The sequence below is a fragment of the Eurypyga helias genome, unplaced genomic scaffold (assembly GCF_000690775.1).
Source record: "Eurypyga helias isolate BGI_N326 unplaced genomic scaffold, ASM69077v1 scaffold49577, whole genome shotgun sequence".
Taxonomy (NCBI): Eukaryota; Metazoa; Chordata; class Aves; order Eurypygiformes; family Eurypygidae; genus Eurypyga; species Eurypyga helias.
The window spans coordinates 1-21,860 of NW_010262000.1; the positions used below are offsets into that span (position 1 = coordinate 1).

At 48.8% G+C, this 21,860-nt stretch overlaps 1 protein-coding gene across 1 annotated transcript; it reads left to right on the forward strand.

The window, feature by feature from the left end:
* Positions 1-4,303: 4,303 nt before the first annotated feature.
* On the forward strand, positions 4,304-19,944 carry LOC104505189 (inositol 1,4,5-trisphosphate receptor-interacting protein-like). Its single transcript, XM_010155546.1, is given in 3 exon segments — positions 4,304-4,346; positions 18,295-18,596; positions 18,599-19,944. Coding segments are annotated over 2 exon segments (1,635 nt in total). The 5' UTR covers positions 4,304-4,346; positions 18,295-18,307.
* Positions 19,945-21,860: the final 1,916 nt, after the last annotated feature.

The following is a 21,860-nucleotide window of genomic DNA, read 5'->3' on the forward strand; positions in this document are numbered from 1 at the left end:
GAGCGCGGAGCATCCCGCTGTCGGGGGCCCCGTGAGCCGTAGGAGGACGGGCTGCGGTTCTGTTCGGCGGGGCACAGGGAACCTCCGCGGGATCCCGTCGCGCTGGGTGGAGACCCCCCACCTCCCGCCACCTCTTTTTGGTGGGGCCGGCAGCACGCGGGGTCCTCACGGCACTGGTGATCGAGGCAGGGACAGTCCCTGCAAAATGCATCCTTGAGCGCTGCTGCGTGTTCAGGATTATGTGCCGTGGGCTTGGCTTGTCACAAAACTTTTTTGCCGTTCTTCTGAGTTTGTCTCTCATCTGAGTACAGAGAGAAGGAGCAATGTTTTTGGTAGAGCTGCTGTGCGTGTGTGTGGGCTTCTTTTTGAAGGTGGCCGGTAGGTATTTCTTGCTCCAATCTGAGCGAGTCAGGACTGGGATACTGGAAGCCACGGGCTGATGTGCAGAACCAGAGCTTTAGTGGCCTTTGCATCCTCAGCTTGGAGCGAAGGGAGCAACAGTTCTCTTGGTAACTGCGGTACTAAAATCCCTCAGGAATATTGGACATGTTGCTATTGGTGTCTTTTATGTGGTCAGGTAGGTCGAGATCCCGCAGTGTCTCTAAGCAAACATTAATTACTATTAACATGTCTTTAACGAGCGCTATAGGCCTAAACCATAGCCAGCACATCTCCATCAGACAGGAGTGTTTGGCCTGAGCTGCCAGGCAAGCAGCACTTGGACAGGAGAGCAGCTGTAGTGTGGTTTGTTTTGTGAGGTTTTTGAGTTTGGTGATGATGATGCTCTTCTGCAGCTCTGACTGAAGTGAGTCTGTCTTCTTAGACATTTGCTCTTAAAAGCTACTGGTGCCAGTTTTCTGGTTTACATGGAAGTTGTTCCTCCAGTCCTTGAGGAAAAGCAGAGTACAGAAATGAGGAATGGAAACTTAAAGCCTTTTCTTCAACTTTGTTTTAAGCAAAATGTATGCTTCACACTGCTCCCACATGTGTAATGCACATATTAAGTGTGATTGACACAGATATGGAGAGAGGTGAGTTGATTTGCCAAAGGTCAGACATCCAGTGTCAGTACTGGCATCAGCCCTGAGGGCTGCCTGGCTCCCAGCTGGTAGGTGACAGTTGTTTTTAATGACTTGGGTGTGCATGACACAGTGCTCTGTGTTTGCACCAGTCTGCAAGGGAGAAGCAACCTGTGCATGCCAAAGGCGTTGTACCTTTTTATCAAGAGCTCAGGCGGTGGCCCCTCCCCACCTAACTGTCTTCCTCTTTTTGTTGCTAGGAGCATTACAATATATTAACAACAGTCATCTTTCTTTTTTTTTACCCACTCCCACCCTACAAGTCAGGCTAAATAACCCTGGTCAGGGACTGGGAGACTTTGGTTTTCCTGAATGATTGTTTTCGGCCCATCTGATCACAACGGCCACCAAAGCTGCATGTCCTGCTGCCCTTTTGCTTGTTGTGGTATCTCCACATGGCAGTAAGGGCTCCCGTGTGCCTCTGCTGCACAGCCTGTACTTGTGATCCTCCTTACATGGCAGTGAGTAACATGGGGAGAGCATCTGACCCATGGAAACCTAACACTGGTGTTCCACGAGCTGACCTAAATGATTTCTGAGTTTGTTTTTTAAGCAAAAACTGTATGGTTTTCATAAGGACAATTTTAGGCTGGATTTTGTGACTGTCTACCTGTTGACTGTTTTTTCAGATTCTTGGGGCTTGCCTGCAAATGAGTTACTGCAGATAGTGTGGTATCAGGAAACACACTTAGTGGATTGTATTGTGGTCTACTATTATGGGTGGGTTTTTTTTCCTATAGCTTAAATCGGTGCTCTGAGTGCAATGGGTACATAGCACAAGGGGTGGCTTATTCTTCTAGTTGTACTGTGGTCTCCTGCCACACCTGCGTCCCCTCTAAAACAACTGTCCTGGCAAAATTTAACCTAAATTCAGCCCTGTCAACAAGATGAACATTAAGAAGCAGTTGTTCTGGGAAACTGATAAAGTATGTGAACTCCATGAAGAGCCTGCACGACTCTCCCTGCTGTCTTGTGCTGTCCTGTGCGCCCTGCTCTGCAGAATTAAAATTGTAATCCATGGCAATGGTGCAATGGAGAAAGGAGATGGAAAAAATGCTCCTGGTTTGTTCCCTCAGATCCCCTTCAAAATGGGCTGTTGGGTGGACCAGCTCTTTCTCTCCCAAGTGTTATTATATCCATTTATATTGGGAAAAAGCAGGTTTGCTGCCAGGCGGCATACTTTCCATCAGCACATGTAATTGCTGGGTAGTGGAGAGAGGTAGAGACTCTGGTTTCCAGGCTGGAGGGAGGGAAGGAGTGTGGCCAGGGTGTGCGCTGGGCAACACTGTTGTGTGCCCATCCATGAATTCCAGGTTTTGCAGTGATGTGGGCTCAGCTGTGTAAGCAAAACCTTCTGCCCGTTGGCTCCTCAGCATGGGCAACAGGAAGGGAGGCAGGTAGCCAAGCTTCAAGCAGCTTGAGGGACGGAGAGCTGGCCCAGAGGTACAGCTGCATCAGGGCTCTTTTTTTAGCTTGTTTTGGTTTCCACACACACGTGGGCCGTGCAAAGTTGGCTGAGCCAGCCTTGACTGGCAGTTCAGCAAAAACCCTAGGTTTTACTGCCGTGACCTGAAGGTCAGGCTGGCTGCTGAGCTTCACTGGGGCAGGCTACAGTTTGATTTCTGGCATGGAGAGGAGGTTTTTGTATAGGGCTGACCCACAGCAAATACCGTGTGGTTCGTACCGCCTCCAAGGAAGCAAGAGGAGGTTTGTGATAGTATGTAAGGATGCAATGCAGATGCATCCACTTCTGAGAGGGACCTTCTTGCAATGACCTTAGGCCATCCCCTAAAGTTCAAGGTCTCTCCAACAACTATACACATGTAGTAGAGGGAGACCCTAACTTAAACTCTCCTTTTTGAGATTTAAATATTATTTTAACAAGTGAGAGCGTGTAAGTCCCATAGCAGCAGTTCCTGCACTGCACTTTGTAGCTCCCTTCCTCCAAGCAGAAGTGCCTGCAGAAACCTAACTGGCCCTGAGCCACCATGAGACCAGACATTGCAGGCCCTGAGGGCTAACAAACACCCACTGGGATATTACAGCGCAGATCCAGCCCTTTTGGGACTGAGGTGTCTTGCTCCTGTGCTCGGCAGTCTGTGCTGCTGCTGGTAGCGTCAGAGACGCAAGCAGACTGTGAGGGGCTGGGAGGTCAGGGCAGAGCCCTTTTGCCCAATTTGGCTTCACAGTTGAAGACGGAAACGGAGAAGTGAAACTGTACACACAGTCTGGTCAGAGAAGGTATGTGGGAGGAGGGAGGGTTGAGCCATCCCTGACGGCTGCCAAATCGAAGGGGTTCAGGAGAGCAAGGGACGTGCCAGCCCAATGCCGAGGCCTTAAAGGACCCAGCTCCAAAGCCCCGCTTAGCCCACACTATTAATGATTTCATCAGGCTTTGGATGAAGACAGTTGGAGGGTTTGAAGTGGTGGTTTCGGCTGGTAACGAAGGCGGTGGATTCCTGTTCCCCAGCCCACTTGTGTGCAGCTGGGTAACGTCTCCCTTCTCTGCCTGCAACCAGCTTGTCAGACGCATCCTCTTCCCCCCTGGTTGGAGGGCTTTGCTTTGTTTCCTGTTTCATCTAGAATTTCATAAACTGCCATGTTTTGGGTGAGAGAAGTTACCTTTCATAGTTCTGTGTTTCACATCTTCCTGTATGCTCTTAGACCTGTCTCCTGTCTCTTCTCCTGCATTTTCAGTTTCTCACATTAGCTCACCATACCCAGCTCCCCGAGCAAGTATTTCTACCTTGCAAGCTGCTTACAGCAGCTAGGTGCCTTTTCTGAGACAAACCAATCCCAGACAGAACTGTCCCAGCCCTTGCATTTACACGGCTGCTAATTTGACCCTATCCGTTTTAAAAGGAGAGGGCTGGTGGGTGAGGATGGAAGCAGAGGAGGGAGGTCCTCACTTGCCGGTATGTCTACAGCACTGACGGACCTGCCGTGTGAGTTGCACACTTTCCCACAGGAGAAGCAGTGTTTTAACTCATCCCTGATCACTTCAAAGCTGATTATTTCTGGTCTCTTGAGCTTTTATGATAATTTTATTAGGTAAGGGGGTGAGTTAATCTCTATTTTAATCAATTGCTAATTTAGATAACTGCATTATGTACCCTTCTTCTGCCTGAACTTCCTCATTCGTTCTCTTTGTGTTTTGCAGACTTCCTGGCTGTGCTTCAGGGGTGGGTGACCGAATATCGTCTTCTCTGCATTACAGTGACAGTAGTAATGTGAAGTTTAATGAGCACCTGCAAAGTCGTGTAGCAGGTAAGTGCTCCCGGGGGTCATTCTTCCCTACAGATTTGATGTGATTTTAAAAGAAGCTTCTTGATGGGCTCTCGCTAGGAGATGTTGAGCCTCGCAGCAGAAATGCCGGAAGGAAAGTGGTGTGGCTCGTAATTTAGTAAACGCTCCCAGCAGCAAGGGTCAGACAGCACTTGCAAAGCAAAAGTTGCAATACTGTGAAGGTTTAATTTGGAAATGGCTTCAGTTTAGAAGATTAGTGTTAAAAGCCTCTCTCTTTTGGCATTCACTATAAAATTAGTTTTATCTGACTGCTTGGTACGACTGGGGTCTAGTCAGATAGTGATGGCAGAAGAGAACCGACAGGTCCAAGCTTTGCTTGGACAGTAGCTACTGCTGCATTTCCTGCTCTGCAGGAGAACTTGCCAGAGGTACCTTACCCAGGCTGGTAAAGCACTAGATCCCCATTTTCCAGGTGTAAGAGGGACAACAAAGGCCTGGAAGTGCCTGGACAACCTCCTGATGATCAGAGGTGACAGCAGAAGCAGCCACATTGAAGGGGAAGAGTGGCTTTTATAAGCCAGCAGTGTGTGGAGTTTTCACATTTGTATGAAAACCTGCTGAAAGCAGAACTGCTGGGTGAAACCCAGACGTCTGGCAGTGCTGTTCTGCGAGCGTGTGACAGGAGGCTCTGCGGGTAGCAGTGGTGGGAAGGGAAGAACTGGAGCTGATGGCAGAGGAAGCTGCCCGAGCAGCAGGCCTGGCTGCCACAATGTCCTGCTACAGCTCAGAGTACCTGTTATTTCATATAATCCTTGTGGGGTGGGATGTTTTTTTTCTTATTTATTCTGGGTCTGTGTCTGTGTTGGGTGGTGTCTGTCCCCTTCTTCACATCCCAGTCAGTTCAAACGGCTGCTCTGCTCTAGCAAAGCTCAGCTCACAGCGTTCCCTGGCATGGTCCTCCAGCCAGCCCTGATCAAAGCCGTGAGAGCTGGCCCGTTGCCATCCTCCTGTGCGTAAATGAAGCTCTTTCTCTTTTTCCTTTCCCTGCACTGTCTTTCATTATTATCCCTCTTCCAGGGCAGGTTTTTCTGGCTAATCTAGCGCATTATTTGTATTGCTGATGTTTGCTTCAAGGCTGAGATTCTTCTTCAGCGCTTGCAGGGAAAACATCTGAAGCACCCCACTACCATGCATGTGGCTTGGAAAAACCAAGCATGGTGTTGGCAAGGATGAGGACCATTGAGGCCAACTGTTGCAGGATTTAAGCCCTGTTAGGCACAGTCTCCGATTCATATGGTTAGTTCAGTTGCCTGGCAAAGGAAAATGTACTGTTCCTTTGCTTTCGAAACCAGGAGGAAGAGCACGTAGAGAAGGCTTTTGCGCATGAGCAGGAAAGTGACGTTAGCTGTAAGGTGTCAGCTGGGCCATCTGTGTAACCAACTACTTCTTCATCTGGGTTGCCTCAAGGGATGGTGGGCGTCATCCATTGAAAAAACAGAGTTTGTGGCCAAGCCCAAATGAAGACAATGAAAATTAGCTTCAGAGTGCCTTGCTTTCAGTTCTTCCAACTTGCAGAGGATCTGGTGATGCTCAGTAAGCACCTGATGAGGAATGGGAGCAAAGAGTTCCCACGCTGCCTGCAGAGATACTCCCTAAGACAAGATACTGCCTGTATGTGCCAGAAGCCCAGCAGGGCTTACAGCCTGCTGTGGAGAAAGCACATGCAGTGGTAAGGAGACTCTCCTACAGGCAGAGGTAGTTAAGCAGTAGTCTAGACTGCCTTGGGAGACAGAGATGGAGATTTGCTGGAAGCTTTTCAGAACAAAGTAGGCTTGCCAGGAACTATCCAGGGGCAGTGTAGGCAGAGAAGGGACACTATTGCTTTTTCAGACCCTTTTTTTTCCCTATTTTTTATGCTTTTGTAGATTATTAATACATACCAGAGATGGAGCTAAAGAGACATTCTCAAGCTTAAATTGTGACACTTGGTGTTCGCAGTATAGTGCTTTCCTGAGGGGCTTGTGCCTCTGTGTGTGTATATTTGCTCCCAAAATGCTTATATCCTAAGCTATTTCCTCCTGGATGTTCTTGTACCTGACTGCTACTGGTTTCAGATGAGCGTTTGATTTCTAATGGCCTCTGGAGATTTAGCAACCAAATACCTTGGGACTGTTGGAATTGTGAAAGAAAACACGTGGATTTTCTGCAGCACAGCCACTTCTGCACTGCAGATGGCAACCCTTTCATGATAATTGAAGAAGACCCTTAGCTTTTTCTCCCAGGCTAGTAGGGGCAAGAATGAGGTGGGTGTCTGTATTTGGGGTAGTTGGAATCCACCATCTGGCCCTGTTACCCTGGGGTAACACACAGTGACATAAATTATCTGGCACACTAGGTGACTTAAGGATGTAGAGCTCTACTGCAGTCATACCTAGCGAGCTGGCTGTGCTCAGTCTAAGTATCATGTCCATGCTGTTCTGCAGCCAGAGTCAAAAGATGGTCTGAAGTTGCTTGGCTGACATCCATCCCACCTCCCTGTTCAGCCATAGCTACTTCATGCTCTTGGAACGAGTGCGGGGTTATGGTCTCAAGCTCTGAAGGAGTTACAGGAAGAAATGCCGACTGAATGGGACATGTTTGCGTCCTAAGTCAGCCACAACACGTGCTTTCAGCTCAGCCTTGGTTTTGCAGCTAGTCCTGGACACTTCCAGTCTCCCATGCGGAGCTGGGAGCTCTTTGCTCCTTGCTAAGCTCCTTTCCTGCTGCCGCAGAGGGGATTTTCGTGCCTGTGAGCAGGGGCCCCACAGCTCTGACTCACAGTTCCCATTACGTTGTAACTTAGCCTTTAAGTGTGCGGAGAGGCTGCCCCTTGGCTTTCAAACAAAGCCTTTCTTTGTTGTGCTTATGTTATAAAGGAAGCAAGCGTATGTGTTCACCCCACACATCCCAAATGAAAACCACGCGGCTTCGCAGCCCTAACATGTGTGTTTGGTACTTTTGCTACAGCAATGCATGTTACATCACTCTTATCCCGCTGAGTCTTTTCAGAGTTTTTCTTCCCAGCATTCTGTTTACAGAATCTTCAGGGAAAGGAAAGGCTTAAAGATGTTTTCTTTTGTTGGTAAGCAGAGGGGACTGAGCAAAGAGCACATTAAAATCATTAAATATGGGTGTATGTGGCAATAGGCTGGTCACCCATTCCCTTGGGTGAAAATGGCTCTGAGTTGGTGGCCACGGATGCTGAAAGGATGAGCTTTGTGGAAATATTGCACGGAAGTGCTGTGGTCTATTTTCTTTTCTGTCCTTGCTTTTTCCTTCTGATTTTTATTTATTCAAACTCATTTTGAAAAGCAGGGTTAGCCAGCAGTACGCAGCCAACATATTTGTGTGCATGCGTGTCTCTTGGCAGTTCTCAGGTTTATGACTAGTGAGCCAAGGCTGGGCTTGCTGCTTCCCGAAGCATTTGTGTTATTTTTCCTGCGTTTTCCTAAGCCACCAGGTAATGAAGTAAGAGGGCCCAATTCTTCCTGCAGACACTGGTGTGCAGTGCGGAGTGCTTCTGCTTGGATCAGGGAGTCATCCTAGTGAGAGTCAAGGAAATGGGGCACTGCAGTAAAAGTGCTCTTTCTTGCTCTCTCCTCCTTCCACACCCTCTACCCATCCCTTCAGGGGCTTTCACAATCTGTTATATTTGGGGATTTTTGATTGTTGGGTGGTGTTTGTTTTTTTCTTCACTATATTTAAGGAACTATCTTGTGTTTTATAAAAATTTGGGGATTTCAGGCAATGGAATAAAGCATGGCTTTTCACTTCTGTGGTGACATTTTGGCTACAATAGCCAGCTGTTAAATACTGTTCCTCCCCAATTGTTTGAATACAAACAGCTGTAACTAGTTAGTAAAACAATAGTCCAATATCACACAAATCTCCAATCCCATACAGTGTTTTTGAGTCCTGTTTCAGCAGTTACTTGGGCCTGGAGGTCTCCTGACATAGGAGAGTGTCACTGAGCCAAGACTGTGATGGAGTAGATCTCAGATCAACCAAATTCCCAGCCTGCAATTATCATTTCTTTTTGCTGTGTTTTTGTTCAGCGTCTCAGTGTGAAAGTGTCTGGCAACTATTGTGTTTGCTGCTGTCTGTAATATGTAAGTGCTCAGTTACACGACTTAAATGGGACTTCATCGTTTCTCAACTAAAACATAATCGCTCTGTAAATCGTGTCTGAGCTGTGCCAATATCTGTGTGTGCTCTTCTTAGATGTGCTGGAGTGGTGTATGCCAGAGGTGGCTGAGGTGACTGCCAGGTTGGATCCGTGAGCTCTGGCTGCCCACATGTGCAAGGGGAGGTCATGTGGCTGAGAGGGTGACAGCCAGAGTGGGTCCCAGCATGAGCTCCAGGTGGGGGCCAGAGAGCATCTGTGCTCCACACGTTGTGGCTCACTCTATCAGGCTTTTGGTAAAGCAGCAGGGAGGTTGCGTCCATCTGTGCCGATGGAAGATTGTGCAAGGGAATGACCAACTACTTATTGCCTGGGCTCCCACCACGCTGGGCTTGAGGGGTAAGGAGCTCTTTTCTCCTCCTCCTTTAAAAAAAATAAACAACCCTCATTACCAAAAAATCAAACCCCACTAAAGTTCAGTCTACTCCAATTGTTTTCCTCACAATTAACAGATAAAATATATTTGGCTTAAAAAGCCAAGCTGTTCCTGGCTGGGATCCTACCACAACAGTTCAGGACGTGGGTGGGAGCCACATGCACACTTCCTACCTTTCGCCTCCTGCCTCTCTCGTGGCTTGCACTATGTTCCAATTTGTAAAACCCCTTCTTGGCTATAGCAGGGGGAACCCAAGGCGCTGCGCAGGCTGCCCATGTGCTGCTTGCTGACAAGAGCTGAGCGGGCTTGTCACTAGGTAAAAATAACCACGCTCGGGCAACAGGCAGGATGCTGAGTAACACACTCCTCATGCTGTTAGCTTTGCCTCCTGATCTCCATGGACACCCCCTCTTGGGTCCAGCCTTACAGTGAGTAAACAGTGAGTGCTTTGGGAGCATGATGTGGCTCTGCAGTTATTGCAGCTGTCCTTGATGGTGGCTGCCGGCTTCTGAGGCAGGAAGAGGGGGCAGAATCGTGCTCTGGTCAGTGCCGTAGTACCTATATGCACAGAGAAATAGTGGCTTAGAAATATCCAGACAAATCCCCCACTTGCTGATGAAACCGAAGATCTAACATGTGCCACATTTCTTTAGGTTTTGGAGAAGAGCCCTAAAAGGCAAATAACTCTTTCTGAACCAGAAAGAAAACTTTGGACTGTCTGGGCTTTGGGGGAAGTGGAGCCATAGGATTTTATGGCAATAACTTACAAATGCACCTGCTGAGGCAAGAGCGGAGGACCTCTGAACATCTTGAGTGCTACTGCAGGATGAAAAGAAACAATCTGCCCTATTTTTACCCACAGCGGGCACTGGAAATTCAGGGGGTCAAACTGCAGCAAGGGAGAGTTCATGAGGCATGAGAGAAAGCTTCCTGATGGCAAAAGTAGTGAATGACTGGAAGACACGAGAGAGAGTCCCTGTCCTCCACAGGGCAAGTCAAGCACTCTTCTGCTTGGAGAGATGCTGGCGAAGTCACTTCTCACTTGGAGCTGGGGCCACACAGCAGCATTGCCTCCAGAGCAATGTCCGTGCCACTCACGTGCTTATCCACCCTGAATCTGCCTGTCCATGGGAAGGGAGGGCTACCTAGTCCTGTACACAGGATGAGCATCAGCATTTCCTTGGAAATACCTGATCTAGTGACCTTGGGAGGAAAATATTGCTTCCGAAAGTCCACAGCAGACCTGTTGGGCAGGATGTCTGACTCTGGCTGTGCGATCGACTACGTTGGCACTGCAGCAGGCTTGGGACAGGATGTCCACAGATGTTACAAAGGGCTAACGTGTTCTCAGGGAAACAGCAAAACAATAGTTATCAGTCAAGTGACCTTGTCCAACCGCTGTCCTATGGCCAAGCAGCTAATCTGGGGTGGAGCTTCCAGGCATGTTTTGGAAGGCAGCTGCTCTGCCATACCTGTCTTATGTGGTCCTGAGCAGGCCAGCTGGCTTGTTCCAGTTTTAATCATGGCTGTGGTACCAGTCTCAACATCCAGACCTCTGTACCTCATGTGTTGGTGCATTTGGTCCTTTCCACTGTCAGCTTTGGTAGAAAATCACATGCAGAGCCTGATCCCACTAGTCTGTGCCGAACCAACTGCAACTGTCCTGGCAACTGGAATTTGGTACTTTGTAGCACTAATTCAGTGCTCAAGAAGACAAGTCAGAGCATGAGTGGCTGGAATTCTCCCTGTCTGTACAGGGACAGACAGAATCCCTGTCTGTAGCCCATCACACCAATGTCCTGTATGCAAGCTTAATTCATAGGGGGTGAAAGCACAGCACAAGTTAGTGCTGCTCAGACTCTGTATTGTGGTTTTTGTGGCGCTCTGTTTTCCTGGCTGGGCTGTGTGTGCTGCAGCACTGTGCTCAAGAAATGGGAGAGCAGGAACCTCTCCTGGCTGCGTGGTCTCTGGGTGGACTGTGCTCGGTGCTGTCAAAGCTGATGCTGGAGCAGGAAGTGGGGGTCTTCATGGCTCTGTACGGGTCTGGGGAAATGTCCTCACTGCATCAGTGGGGTCTCCATCCTGGAGGGTAAAAACCAGCTGAGGATCCACTTCTGAGCCTCTGGGCTCTTGCTGCCTGTGCCAGGTGAAAGCTAGGCAGGATCACATGTGCTAATCTGTATGCAGTGGGGTGGGAAGGGTACACTGGTGCAATAAACCCTTAGTCACGCTGAGGTGTGTTTCAGTACGTGGGCTCTGAGCATTCACTATGGCTATAAGGGCCCTCCAGCCCCCCTAAGGGTCCAGAACTTTGCCAGTCCGACCCTGCTGACTCAGGTGAACATGGAAACCCTTGTTTTGAGATGTAGTGCTTTGGTATGATGTCTCCTAGGTGCTGGTTCAGATGTCAGATCCATCACCCTGGAGTGCTGGGTAACCTGCAGGCCCCAACAAACGTGGTGCTGCCCTGGGAGGAAATCTTATTCACTTCTGGTCTGAAATCCTTCACCAATTCAGGAAATCCTTCACCAATTCTCCCCTGCCCACTCCTAAAAGTATTTTGTCAGTAAAAATGGTCTCAAGAACAAGACTGGTTTGAGTGAAGTCCTGCCAAAACCAATTCCTCAAGTACTGTGAATGTCCAGGTCAAACCTGCAGAGCATTGACCTAAAAGCAGCCAAGTGATGAGGGCAGCAACCTCAGGGGCTGCTAAGAAGACTAAAGCTTAGATTATGGTTACTGCCTCCTGAATTTGGAGAACAGCCTTCAACAGAAGTTCCTGTCATCCCAAGTGAGTGATCAGGTTATAAGGGCATAGATGTGTGCGGTTTTTTAAATATGTACATATAAAACTAAAACCTGAAAATTTTCTCATTCTTCTCAGTGCAAAAGAGGCAAAATTTGAACAACAAATTCCCAGCAACTAATGGCAGAGACCAGTCTGATACCTTCATTCGGGTATTGCTCTCTCTATAGTGGTACCTTTGTCTTTTTCTGTGAATATCCATCCAGCAAGTGTCTATTCCTGAGGCTTTACATGTAGCAACTGGGAGGAAAACTACCCTCACCATCTGTCCTGAGCCAGCAACATCCCTTCGACTGCTCTGTAAGCATTGATGGGGAGCTGGTTGAAAAACAGCAGCATGGTGTGGGGTTGAAAGTCATTTCCTCAAGTTTTTGGCAGGAACAATAATACTGACATGCATCTCTGCAATTCCCATTTCCATTGTATATGTTTCTTACAGTTCAGAGATGTAGTACCCAGAAGAGGAAACATCATTTCTTTCTAGGGCAGCTGGGCATAGTTCTGAATACCTGCAGAGGTGGCACAGTGTTTGCAAAGTGGAGGACATAGTGCATTACAAAGGGCTTTCAGTAAACTTTTTGTCTTGCCTCCATCTTCATAAATCCAGCAGAAGTATTTCAGGGTATATACTCAAAGGCCAAAAGGCAATTTGTCTTCTCTTACAGCAAGGGGAGGAACCATGGTGCTCCCAGCAGCTCAGCTATGAGCGAGTGTGGTTGGGCCAGGCCTGAAACCTCTGGGCTTGAGATGTACTTCTTCCCAGTAAGAAAGTCCCAAGAGCAAGTTAGTGGCTGTTCTGGGCTATTAATCTTTCCAGTCAAAACAAGCAGCAGAGTCCTTTCCAGACCTCAAGGACCTTCCCAAAGGGAGTCTCAGAAATCCTATTTGTTCCCGTGAAAGCTCTGGTTTTAAAAACTTGGCAGCTTTCAATGAAAAAAGCTCCCAACCAACTGTAGTTTCATCTCTTCAAATCACCTGTTTTCTTGTAGCCTACCAAAGCAAAACACAATGTGGCAGCCACCTATTCACTGCCTTTTCTGTCACCCAAATCACAGGAAGCAATCAAGCGCATCGTAAATGATGTCTTGGTGTAGTCCAGCGCGTTACTGAATGGCATTCAGCAGCTTGACTTGTGTTTTTCTAATTTAAAAATCAAAGCTTTACCTCACTCCTATCTGGTTTATTGCTGAACACCAGCCAGAGCATGTTCTGCTTCCCATGATCCAAAATTTTAGGAAATAAAAAGGTAGAAAAAATATAGCTGTTTGAGGAAAGAACGGGACCATTAATGAAAGGGAAATATTCTCCTGTGTCTCTAGAGTATGTGGAGGGTTAACTGGGCTCAGAGCATGAGCAGCTTACAGGGGCAAGTTGCAAGCTGAGGTTTAAATCTTTTTGCCAGACTGAGTAGGAGGCAAAAAGGTCTGAAGGTGCTGTGGAAAAGGTTGTGAGGAAGGCTTGAGGACATCACAAGTTGAGCAACTTTTAGCTGGCAGGGACAGGACGTTGTTACACCTTTGAGCATCATCATCTCTACGACAGACTTTGCTGCTCATGCAGGGAAATCCCCTATGGCAGGGTGGCTGGTGGGAAGGGGGAGAGTGCGCACTGCCACGGGGCAGCGGCTGGCCCAAGTTGGACCCCAAGAACTCTCCAGTGACGAGGAGGTCTTCAAGGCAGAAGCTCTGTCCCCACGCCACATAAAGCACCACTAAGCAAATTTGCTTGCTTTAGCGTGCATTGCGAGCACTGTTCATCTTCAGGGCTGGTTACAGTCAGGAAACAGTGCGATGGCCATTTTTATATTGTCTTGCAACAGACTCTGCAGATGATTTTCCTTCAAGGCCCTTCCTGCCGGGACCTGGGTAACACAGGTGATGTGGAGAGATGCTGCAGAGATGCAGGCACAGCAAGTGCTGGTTTGCAGAGCTCAGCACCAGTTTTTTTGATTAGGGGGCTGCATTTGTGCTGATGCGGAGCTGCAACTCTGCCTTTGCTCCAGTGCCAAGGGGCTGAGCATGGCTGGCAAGTCAGGTCTCACTTGAGGGACCACTTTTAGAGCTCCAGCCTTTGGTGTGGCTGACACTGTGCAAACACCAAGGAGAAGAGGCTTTCCCAGTGGCAGTTTTGGGGCAAACCTCTCTGGGCATACTTACCCCTTCATTTTTATGATGTGTATTCAAGAGGATTCCATCCAGCTCTCATAGTCCCCATGCAGGGCATTCTCTCCAGGCATCCCTTGACCTTAGGCAAGCTGCTGCCTGGCTGTGCGAAGGCTTTACGTGCTTGTGATCTTCATGTGTTGCTTCCCTTTCCTCGCAACACTACAAGTAACCGTGCTTCAGGCGAGCGGGTGAACCAAACGTTACTGAATTGCGCAGCGAAGGGCTTTAGAGAGCTGTGTGAGAGCTGTCCTCCTTCTGCATGCGGCTTCATGGCACCAACCTGAACTGCGTGATACCAGGGTCATTTTTCCCCTTCCCTGCTTGGGGTTACTCAAGTCATCCAGGACCTGCTGTGGGGCTGATTGGCATCCTCCAGCCGGGGAGGCTGCTTCAGGCTTTAGAGGATGAGGCCCGACTTGCCTGGGAGCTGAGGGTGGAGGGCTGCAGGTGTTCCTGGTGAAGCCTTTGAACATACCAAGTGCTGCAGGAGGCAGATCATTGTTTCTAATTGTGCAGCAGAGCAATTGGGTGCTTTTATCTGTCTGAGCCCTCGCTCCTCAGCTGGAGAGTGGGACAGTGCCTGCCCCCTCACTTCCCAGGGTTGTTCAGAGTGGTTGTTAACCTTAAATCAGTGAAGTACCCAGCCACTGAAGCAGTGAGTGCCACAGGAAAGCCCATAAGGAACCTAGTTCTGGTGCCAGAGGCGGGTTTGAACAAGCAGCATCATGCTGGGCAGTGAGCAGAGATGGAGCTTTGCATGGAAATGTTGGGGCTCTCGGCCTTGCTGCTCCTTTCCCTGCTTTGTGCTGTGGGATCACAACGTGGGGTCTCTGCTCTCTCACCCTGAGAATGTCCCAGGCCAGGGAACAGGGCAGGGGCAGGCTCGGCTGCTGACAGATGTGGTCTGCCTGCAGTGTGGTGAGGACCACCACTGCCCTCCCTCAGGGGGGTCTTTGGAGCCCTGGGACTGCCACAGGAGGGTCAGCAGGAGGTAGTTAGATGTAAACGTGCTACCAAGCCTGGACACTGTGTTTTGAATGGGAAAAAACTGGCAGGGCCAGAAGTTTTGAAAGGTTGAAGATCACTTTAGGATCTTGCTGTTTAAAAACTCCTAATACTTTTTCCCGCGCGCCACCCCCCATGCTTGAAATGCTGCTGAATTGGATGCGTAGATGAAACAACTATGTTTCTATTTTTTTAGTCTCCAGCTTGGAAACATTTGGACTCTCCCTCTTCCCCACACAAAAGCTGTCTCAGCCACAGCTGGCATAAATATTTTTATCAGTCTTGAATTGCTTGGGCTGAACTTAAAAGCAAGGGAAAAGAGCAGTCTTTGTTACGGGGAAGGCTGGACTGCCCTAGCAGGCAGCGCTACTGGTTTCACCTGTATTATTTAGTTTTCCATATTAGCCAGGAAAACTCTGTCTGATGAGATGTGGGAACGCTCTGCCCGTACCACCCTTGCTGCTGTCAAGGCCAGGCTCCACTGACCTTGGTCACTGAGCATGATTAATGTTAAGCCTTAATTGGGGTTAATGTTTGGCCTCATCTTCTGGTGAGAATAACTACAGTAGCAAAAGGGCAATTTTGACCAGGAAAGCTGTTGCTGTTCAGGCAGAAAACAGACATGCTTCTTGCAAATTCATATGATCTGAAGATGAGATCACTTCCAGTTTTCATCCCAACTGTCTTACAGAGGTTGGTACCTGTAGAGTCTGCTGAGGGAAAAGGTTGTGTGCAGGCTTCCTAACCTACTCCTGCAAAATCAGCAGGGATAGCTCATCAATGAACCATCAGTGTGACTCAGAATTAATTCAGCTGAGCCAGCCAGTGATGGATTTGGGGATGTCTGGCCTAACCCCTTCTGCTAGCAGAGTTTTGGAGCAGGTAACCTCTTGAAATGGTGTGCCTATGGGCAGCTGGGCATGGGAGAGTCTTGAAGGGTACAAGAAGATCCTAAGGAAGCTGACTTCTTTCAGCCTTATGCATCTAAGAAATAATCCAGTAAGAGTAAAACATGTCATCCAAAGGGACAGAGGTCTAAGAGGGCAGAGCAGTGATGTCATCCTGGTCAAGACTGCAAGAGGAGGCGCCTGGCCCTTGGCCATGTTATTTTTAAGCTTGGAAAGCACACGTGGTCTGCAAGAGCGTAGCACTAAGGAAGGGAACTTGCCAGCATTTCCTGCACTGCCCTGCCCCGGCAAACTGATAAAGCATTTTGCAATACAGGGCGACCCCAGTTTATTTTTAAAATGTGGCCAGGCATGGAGCTCACAGAATGACTGGAACACCCAGCTTTGAGAATTAATTCAGCTTTAATTCATTGCTTGATGAATTAAAGAGTTAATGTAAATGTAAAAAGGACAAGAAAGGGCAGCAAACCATCTCCAGAGCAATGTCTGCATAAGCACATGCATATACATAGGCTCCAAAAAAAAGGGTAATTAATATACGTTACACAGGGAGGGGCACCTAGTGTTATCCTGAACACCATGTGAATTTTCTTGCTGCTTGGACAATGTGTCTCAGTCCTGTTCCCTTGTTACACCAGTCCCAGCCCTCTTGTAAGCAAATATAATTGCATGCTGGGGGACACAGTTCCCATGTCCAGTAAGTGCTCACATCAAGGAAATCTAGGTTCCTGCAGTCGAAAGCCAGTAGTTTGTTGTGCAGTAATGATAACAAGGCCCGCTGGGATGGATCTGTCTTTACTGCATGCCCTGTGAAGGCATAAATGAGATTGCCAGAGATGTTTTCCTTCTTGCCCAGATGCTGGGACAGCAGGGTTGCTGTGGTACCAAGGCGTGCTGGGTTCAGGCCAGGAAGGAGCTATTGCAGGGGGAGAAAATTACAGCCCTCAGCTCCCAGTTCACACACAGTGCCTCACCATCTCCTGGTTCTCTGTGAAACAGGCCTCATTCCAGCAGGAGGATGAATTCGTTTGTTAGGAATGAGATTACTCTTTCTGGTTTGATTGATTAGGTATTTTATGGATAGACTTGATTTCTGCAACAGAAACCCTTTTCTCTCAAACACTTGTGAGGCATTAAAGGATCTCTGTTAAAACGTCCCAGCTGGAAGAATAAACGCCCCTGCTTGTTCATCTTGTCCTTTTGATCTCCTTGTGCTAGGACTGAGGGTGATGTTGCTAGAAAGAGGGACTGCTGAGCTTGCCATGACATCTCAGCAGTGGGTGACAACCTCAGATTGTCCTGCCCTGAGCAGACACTTGGGATCTTGGCAATGCTAGCCCTCCAGAAACAGAAGTGCCACCTGGGAGGAAACAGGCCCTCTGGCCCAGACCATTGGTAGGCCTCATTCAGGCCAGGCAGATGCCCCATTAATGGGGCCGCATCCTAAAATGTGGAGAATTAAATTATTTTAGCATGAGCACCGTGGCATGGAAAGCTTTATTAAGTGGGAGGTCTGAGCACCAGAGCCAGTAACCACACAAAGGAACTCCAAAACAACATAGCAGTCTCGGTCGTGCCAAGGGCCTGTGCTAGGGAGGACGTGGGGCTGTTGCTGTTAAGGGTGTGCTTGGGGAAGATGGCTTAGATCAAAGCCATAGTGTTTACCAGTGCCTTCCACAGATTAATAGTGAAGTAAGCACCGAAAATAAACAAGCCAATGCTTTTAAAATCACTGGGTTAAAGGAAACCCTTTCCAGTTTAGCAATCTTTCTGTCTCTACCCTTTTTCTGGGGACCGCAGTCATAAAGCACCCTGGGGACTGGTAGGGTTTGCCAGAACCTGATCCTGGTGGTGCTGAAAGGCAGGAAGAGCCTTGCCTGTAGTGCCTGCTGAGGAGCACAAAGTCATGCAGGCTGGTTCCCACCCAGGCACGCATAACCAGCATGGGCAGTGAAGATTCCTCTGATCCAAGCAGGTTGTGTGTGTGTCCCGACGTGCTTAACATGGAAGATGGCCAGGACAGCCCTGCCTATGCCATTTCTATGTCTGCAACGTTAGCCTGATGTTGAGGGAAAGCAGTGGTCATCTCCAGTCCTGCCTTTTTACATCTGGGGAGGTCCTGCCTGCTCCTTTCCCTTTCTGTCCTCAGAACTTCAACGGAGGGAGGAAGGACACGCCCTCCCACACTGCCCCAACAGCATCACAGGGCATTGACATTAGCAAGCGCCTTCACAGTTCTGTTCTTCAAAGTTAATTTGATGAGAGGACACTTTCATCCTCACTATCTGCTGATAAGTCTCTTTGGGAAGCTTGGTTGATTAACTTGCAGAAACAGGCAGGTGCTTAGGAGTTTCTAGACTCAAGCAGGATTTTTTGGGACTAGAAAGGATGCCAAAGCTTTTATTCAAGTGAGGAGTTTCTTTCACTTTTCTTCTTGAGGGAATATATTCCGAATCGTGGGTCATTCTCCCTTTCTTTCTCTTTCAGGGAAGGAGCTGCCATGCCCATGGGAATCTTCCGGGTGTGCCTAGTGGTGATTACGGCTATTGTCAACCACCCGCTCCTTTTCCCTAAAGGGAATGTCACTGTCCCCGAGAACACAGAAGAAATCATCCAGAAGATGAAGGAGCGGGAGGAGAGCCTTCGGCTGGAGCTGTTGCGCTTGGAGCAGGAAATCGCAGACCAGGAAGCCACACAGAAGGCTCTGGAAAAGGCTTCAGAGGTAGCGGAGGAAAGCAAAGAGGAGAAGGTCCGATGGGATATGTGGACTGCCCTTTCCATGGTCATCTTCCTTGGAGGCAGGATTTCCAGGAAGGGAATTGGCAGGACACAGGAGGAGAAGAGGATGACATGGCTGTCCTGGGGAAAGCATTTAAAGGAGTGGCCTTCCCTGACAAAGCTGTCTTGTCCAGCTTCTATGAGAAGCGCATCCTGGGTACCACTGGAGATATGGCCAGGATGCGGGAGATGGTGGAAGGCTTTGCAGATGACCTGCTGGAGGCCTTGAGGAGTGTTTGTAACCGGGATGCCGACATGGAAGTGGAGGACTGCATGGGTGTGGGGAGCATGTATGAGAATTGGAGAGTGCGTAAACCTTTTGTCTGTGATCTGATAGTGCCTTTTGCCCCCCCAGAACCATACTGTTTTCGGTCCCAGACCTGGTGTTCTGGTGACTCTTTTCCCCCTGATGAACAAGGGTATGGCACTATCAAGGTATGCAGGGCAGATGAGGATGTGACAGGTTGCATCTGTGACAAGACTAAACTAGGGGAAGATATGCTGTGCCTCCTCCATAGCCAAGCCAATGCTACCAGGCCCAGCAGTGCGATGGAAGACCTCCTGTGCTTCAAAAATACTCAATATCTGGATGCCGACCAAGTCATGAAGTGGTTCCAGATTGCAGTCACCAAGGCCTGGAACAGAATCTCCCACAAGTACGAATTTGACCTTTCCTTCAGCCTCCTGGACTCACCAGGAGCCCTGAAAATAAAATTTAGGTCAGGGAAATCAATTGCCTTCAACCTCACCCCTGTGGTGCAGTACGAGAACTCTGATGTTTACTTCATCTCTCATTTCCCCTGGAGCAGCCTGGCAGCAGACCTCCCCTCCAGCACTCACTGGTTTATCACCTTCGCGGTGTATGAGAGGAGGTTCATCCAGCTGGTCTCCAAAACCTTACCTGCTAATGCCTGCCATGTCAGCTCCCTTCAGATCCTCTCCTTCCTCCATGGAAAGCAGTGCAGCCTCACAGGTCCAAGCGGGCTCACCAATTACCACCTGAAGACAGTGATGCTGCACCTCCTGCAGGCACGTCCCAGCCAGGACTGGGCTCCAGAGAAGTTAGAGGCCCGTCTACAGGACATGTTGAAATTTCTGGAGAAATGTTTGCATGAGAAGAAACTCTACCACTTCTTCATTGGCAATGGGAAGATACCAGCAGAGCTGAGCTTCCCCATCATATTCCAGAGGGCTGAGCCTCTCAACCTTTTCCGTCCCTTTGTGCTACGCAGGGATGTGTACAGGAAGACAGTGGACACGTTCCACGAGATGCTCAGGAACATGTCGGCACTGATAAATGAGTACACGGTGCACATTCCCCTTGCACACACCAATGGGATCCGTAAGGAATCCCTTTAACCAAAGCCAGCAGGAACACTTGTTCCTCTAAGCACAAGTCCAGAGGGCAGCTTTCCGAAGCCTCCTGGAGACAACAGACTTTTCCAGTACAGCTTCTAGTCTGCAGCTGAACCGGTCCTGGGCCATGGTTTCTGCAGTGAGGGAGATGGGATGAGGGAAGGATAGGGAGAAACTGGAAGACATAAAAAAAGAAAGTTTCTGCCTCACTGGTGTGCTGGCTGGGTTTTATGCAGCTAAGAATATATTTTTCTATTGTGCCTCAGTCACGCTACAGTGGTGGTGAGCAACAAACATGACGGATTTATTCAGATGCCTGCAATGCAAACAGTGGTGGTGGCCAAATACTTCATTTCCTTTGGAAGGGGGAGATAAGAAAAGGGTGGAGGAATCAGAGACAGGATCTTGGGATCATAGGAGCCTGCCTGCTTGCAGACAGCAGCTCTGCAACCGATGGGAAACACGACATAAGACAGTGCTGATGTGGGGAGGAGGGCCATGCACAGGGTCTGGGCTGGATGGAGATTCTTAAATCAATCACAGCTCTAACTGTAGTTATTAAAAAAAAGCCTTCTTGCTAGGACTTGCAGCGGCAGTTTAAATGGCTTGTCCTGTCCCTCAAAAACACGCCACTGCTCTGCACATTTCTTCTCCCTGGGAAGGATGTAGGAGAGCAGGCGGCAGAGTCTGTGCCTTCAGATCGTTTCATTAGAGTCTTTCATTTTCTTCACGGTAACACGGCTAGTGGGTTATATGCCTGGTCATTTTCCATGTATAAACGGCCAGGAACCTATTTTAACTTAGATAAAAGAGAGAAACACCATTTCTGGGTTCTGGCATTTTGGTTTGTTTTGGCATTTTGGTTTGTTTTGGCTTGTTTTCCTTACCTCAAGGCAGCAAGGCTGAGAAGAGCCAAGAGAGAAAGGACTGCTACAGGTTTTGTTTTATAAAAGCAGCAGTTCTCCAAAATTATCCTGTAATGAAGCCAATCTCAGCAATGTGGTAGCAGGAGGGAACAATCACCATCCAAATGAGAGTGTGACTCTCCCAGTGTGGGTTTAATGAGGCCAAGGCCAGCAGGATGGCTCTAGGTTAGGAGAAGGGAATGAAAGAGGTGCACATGTAGCAGAGTTTGGCAGTGCTGCCGCTGCCTTCTGGTCTGTGTCACATCCCTTCTGCTCCCCAAAAGCTACCTGTTTGCCTCCATAGAGGGTCTCCTCAATCCTTTTAAAGACTGCTGCTCTGTTGAGGCTCTGAGGAGCTGCTGCTAGCAGACTGTAATTTGCTGAGCCGGGAGCGTGATGGGGAAGTGTCAGCTTCTGCGGGCTTTTCAAACCAGGGGAGAATCTTGAGGTGTGTGCTAAAAAAAACCCAGTGCAGAAATGGAGGAGCCTGGACCCTCTCAGGGTCCAGCAGCATGTTCGTGTGCTGGCAGTGGGCTGCCAAGCCCCAGGGAGGTAGATTTGCTGGAGGAGAGAGCTCAGTAGCTCCTCACTCTCCTTTGTGTTCTTCGTGCAGGACCCAAGCCAGGGCCTCAGGTTTGATCTGCTTCATGCTGGTCCCAGTGGCCTGGCCTCCCGTGCTAAGGGGCCTTTCCTACCACTTTCTTACACTAGGATTTCCTGGAATGTTTTACACTAGGGCTTCTCTGAATCCTGTTTACAAGGAGGTAGTTGTTCTGGGTGGTGAGGCCCATCAGGAATGATACCACCACTACTCCTCAGGTCCCTTTTTATCAATCCTCTCAGTCACATGCACCAGAGAGAAGATTTAACTCTGTATTACACCTAGGGACAGCATACAGCAGCAGGCTTATTATCCAGCCTCTCTTCATAGGCAAACTCTCCACAGACATGTCCTCTCCTCCCTTTTCCTGGTAACATTTCACCACCTCCTTGATGTCTGCTCTTGTCTGTCCC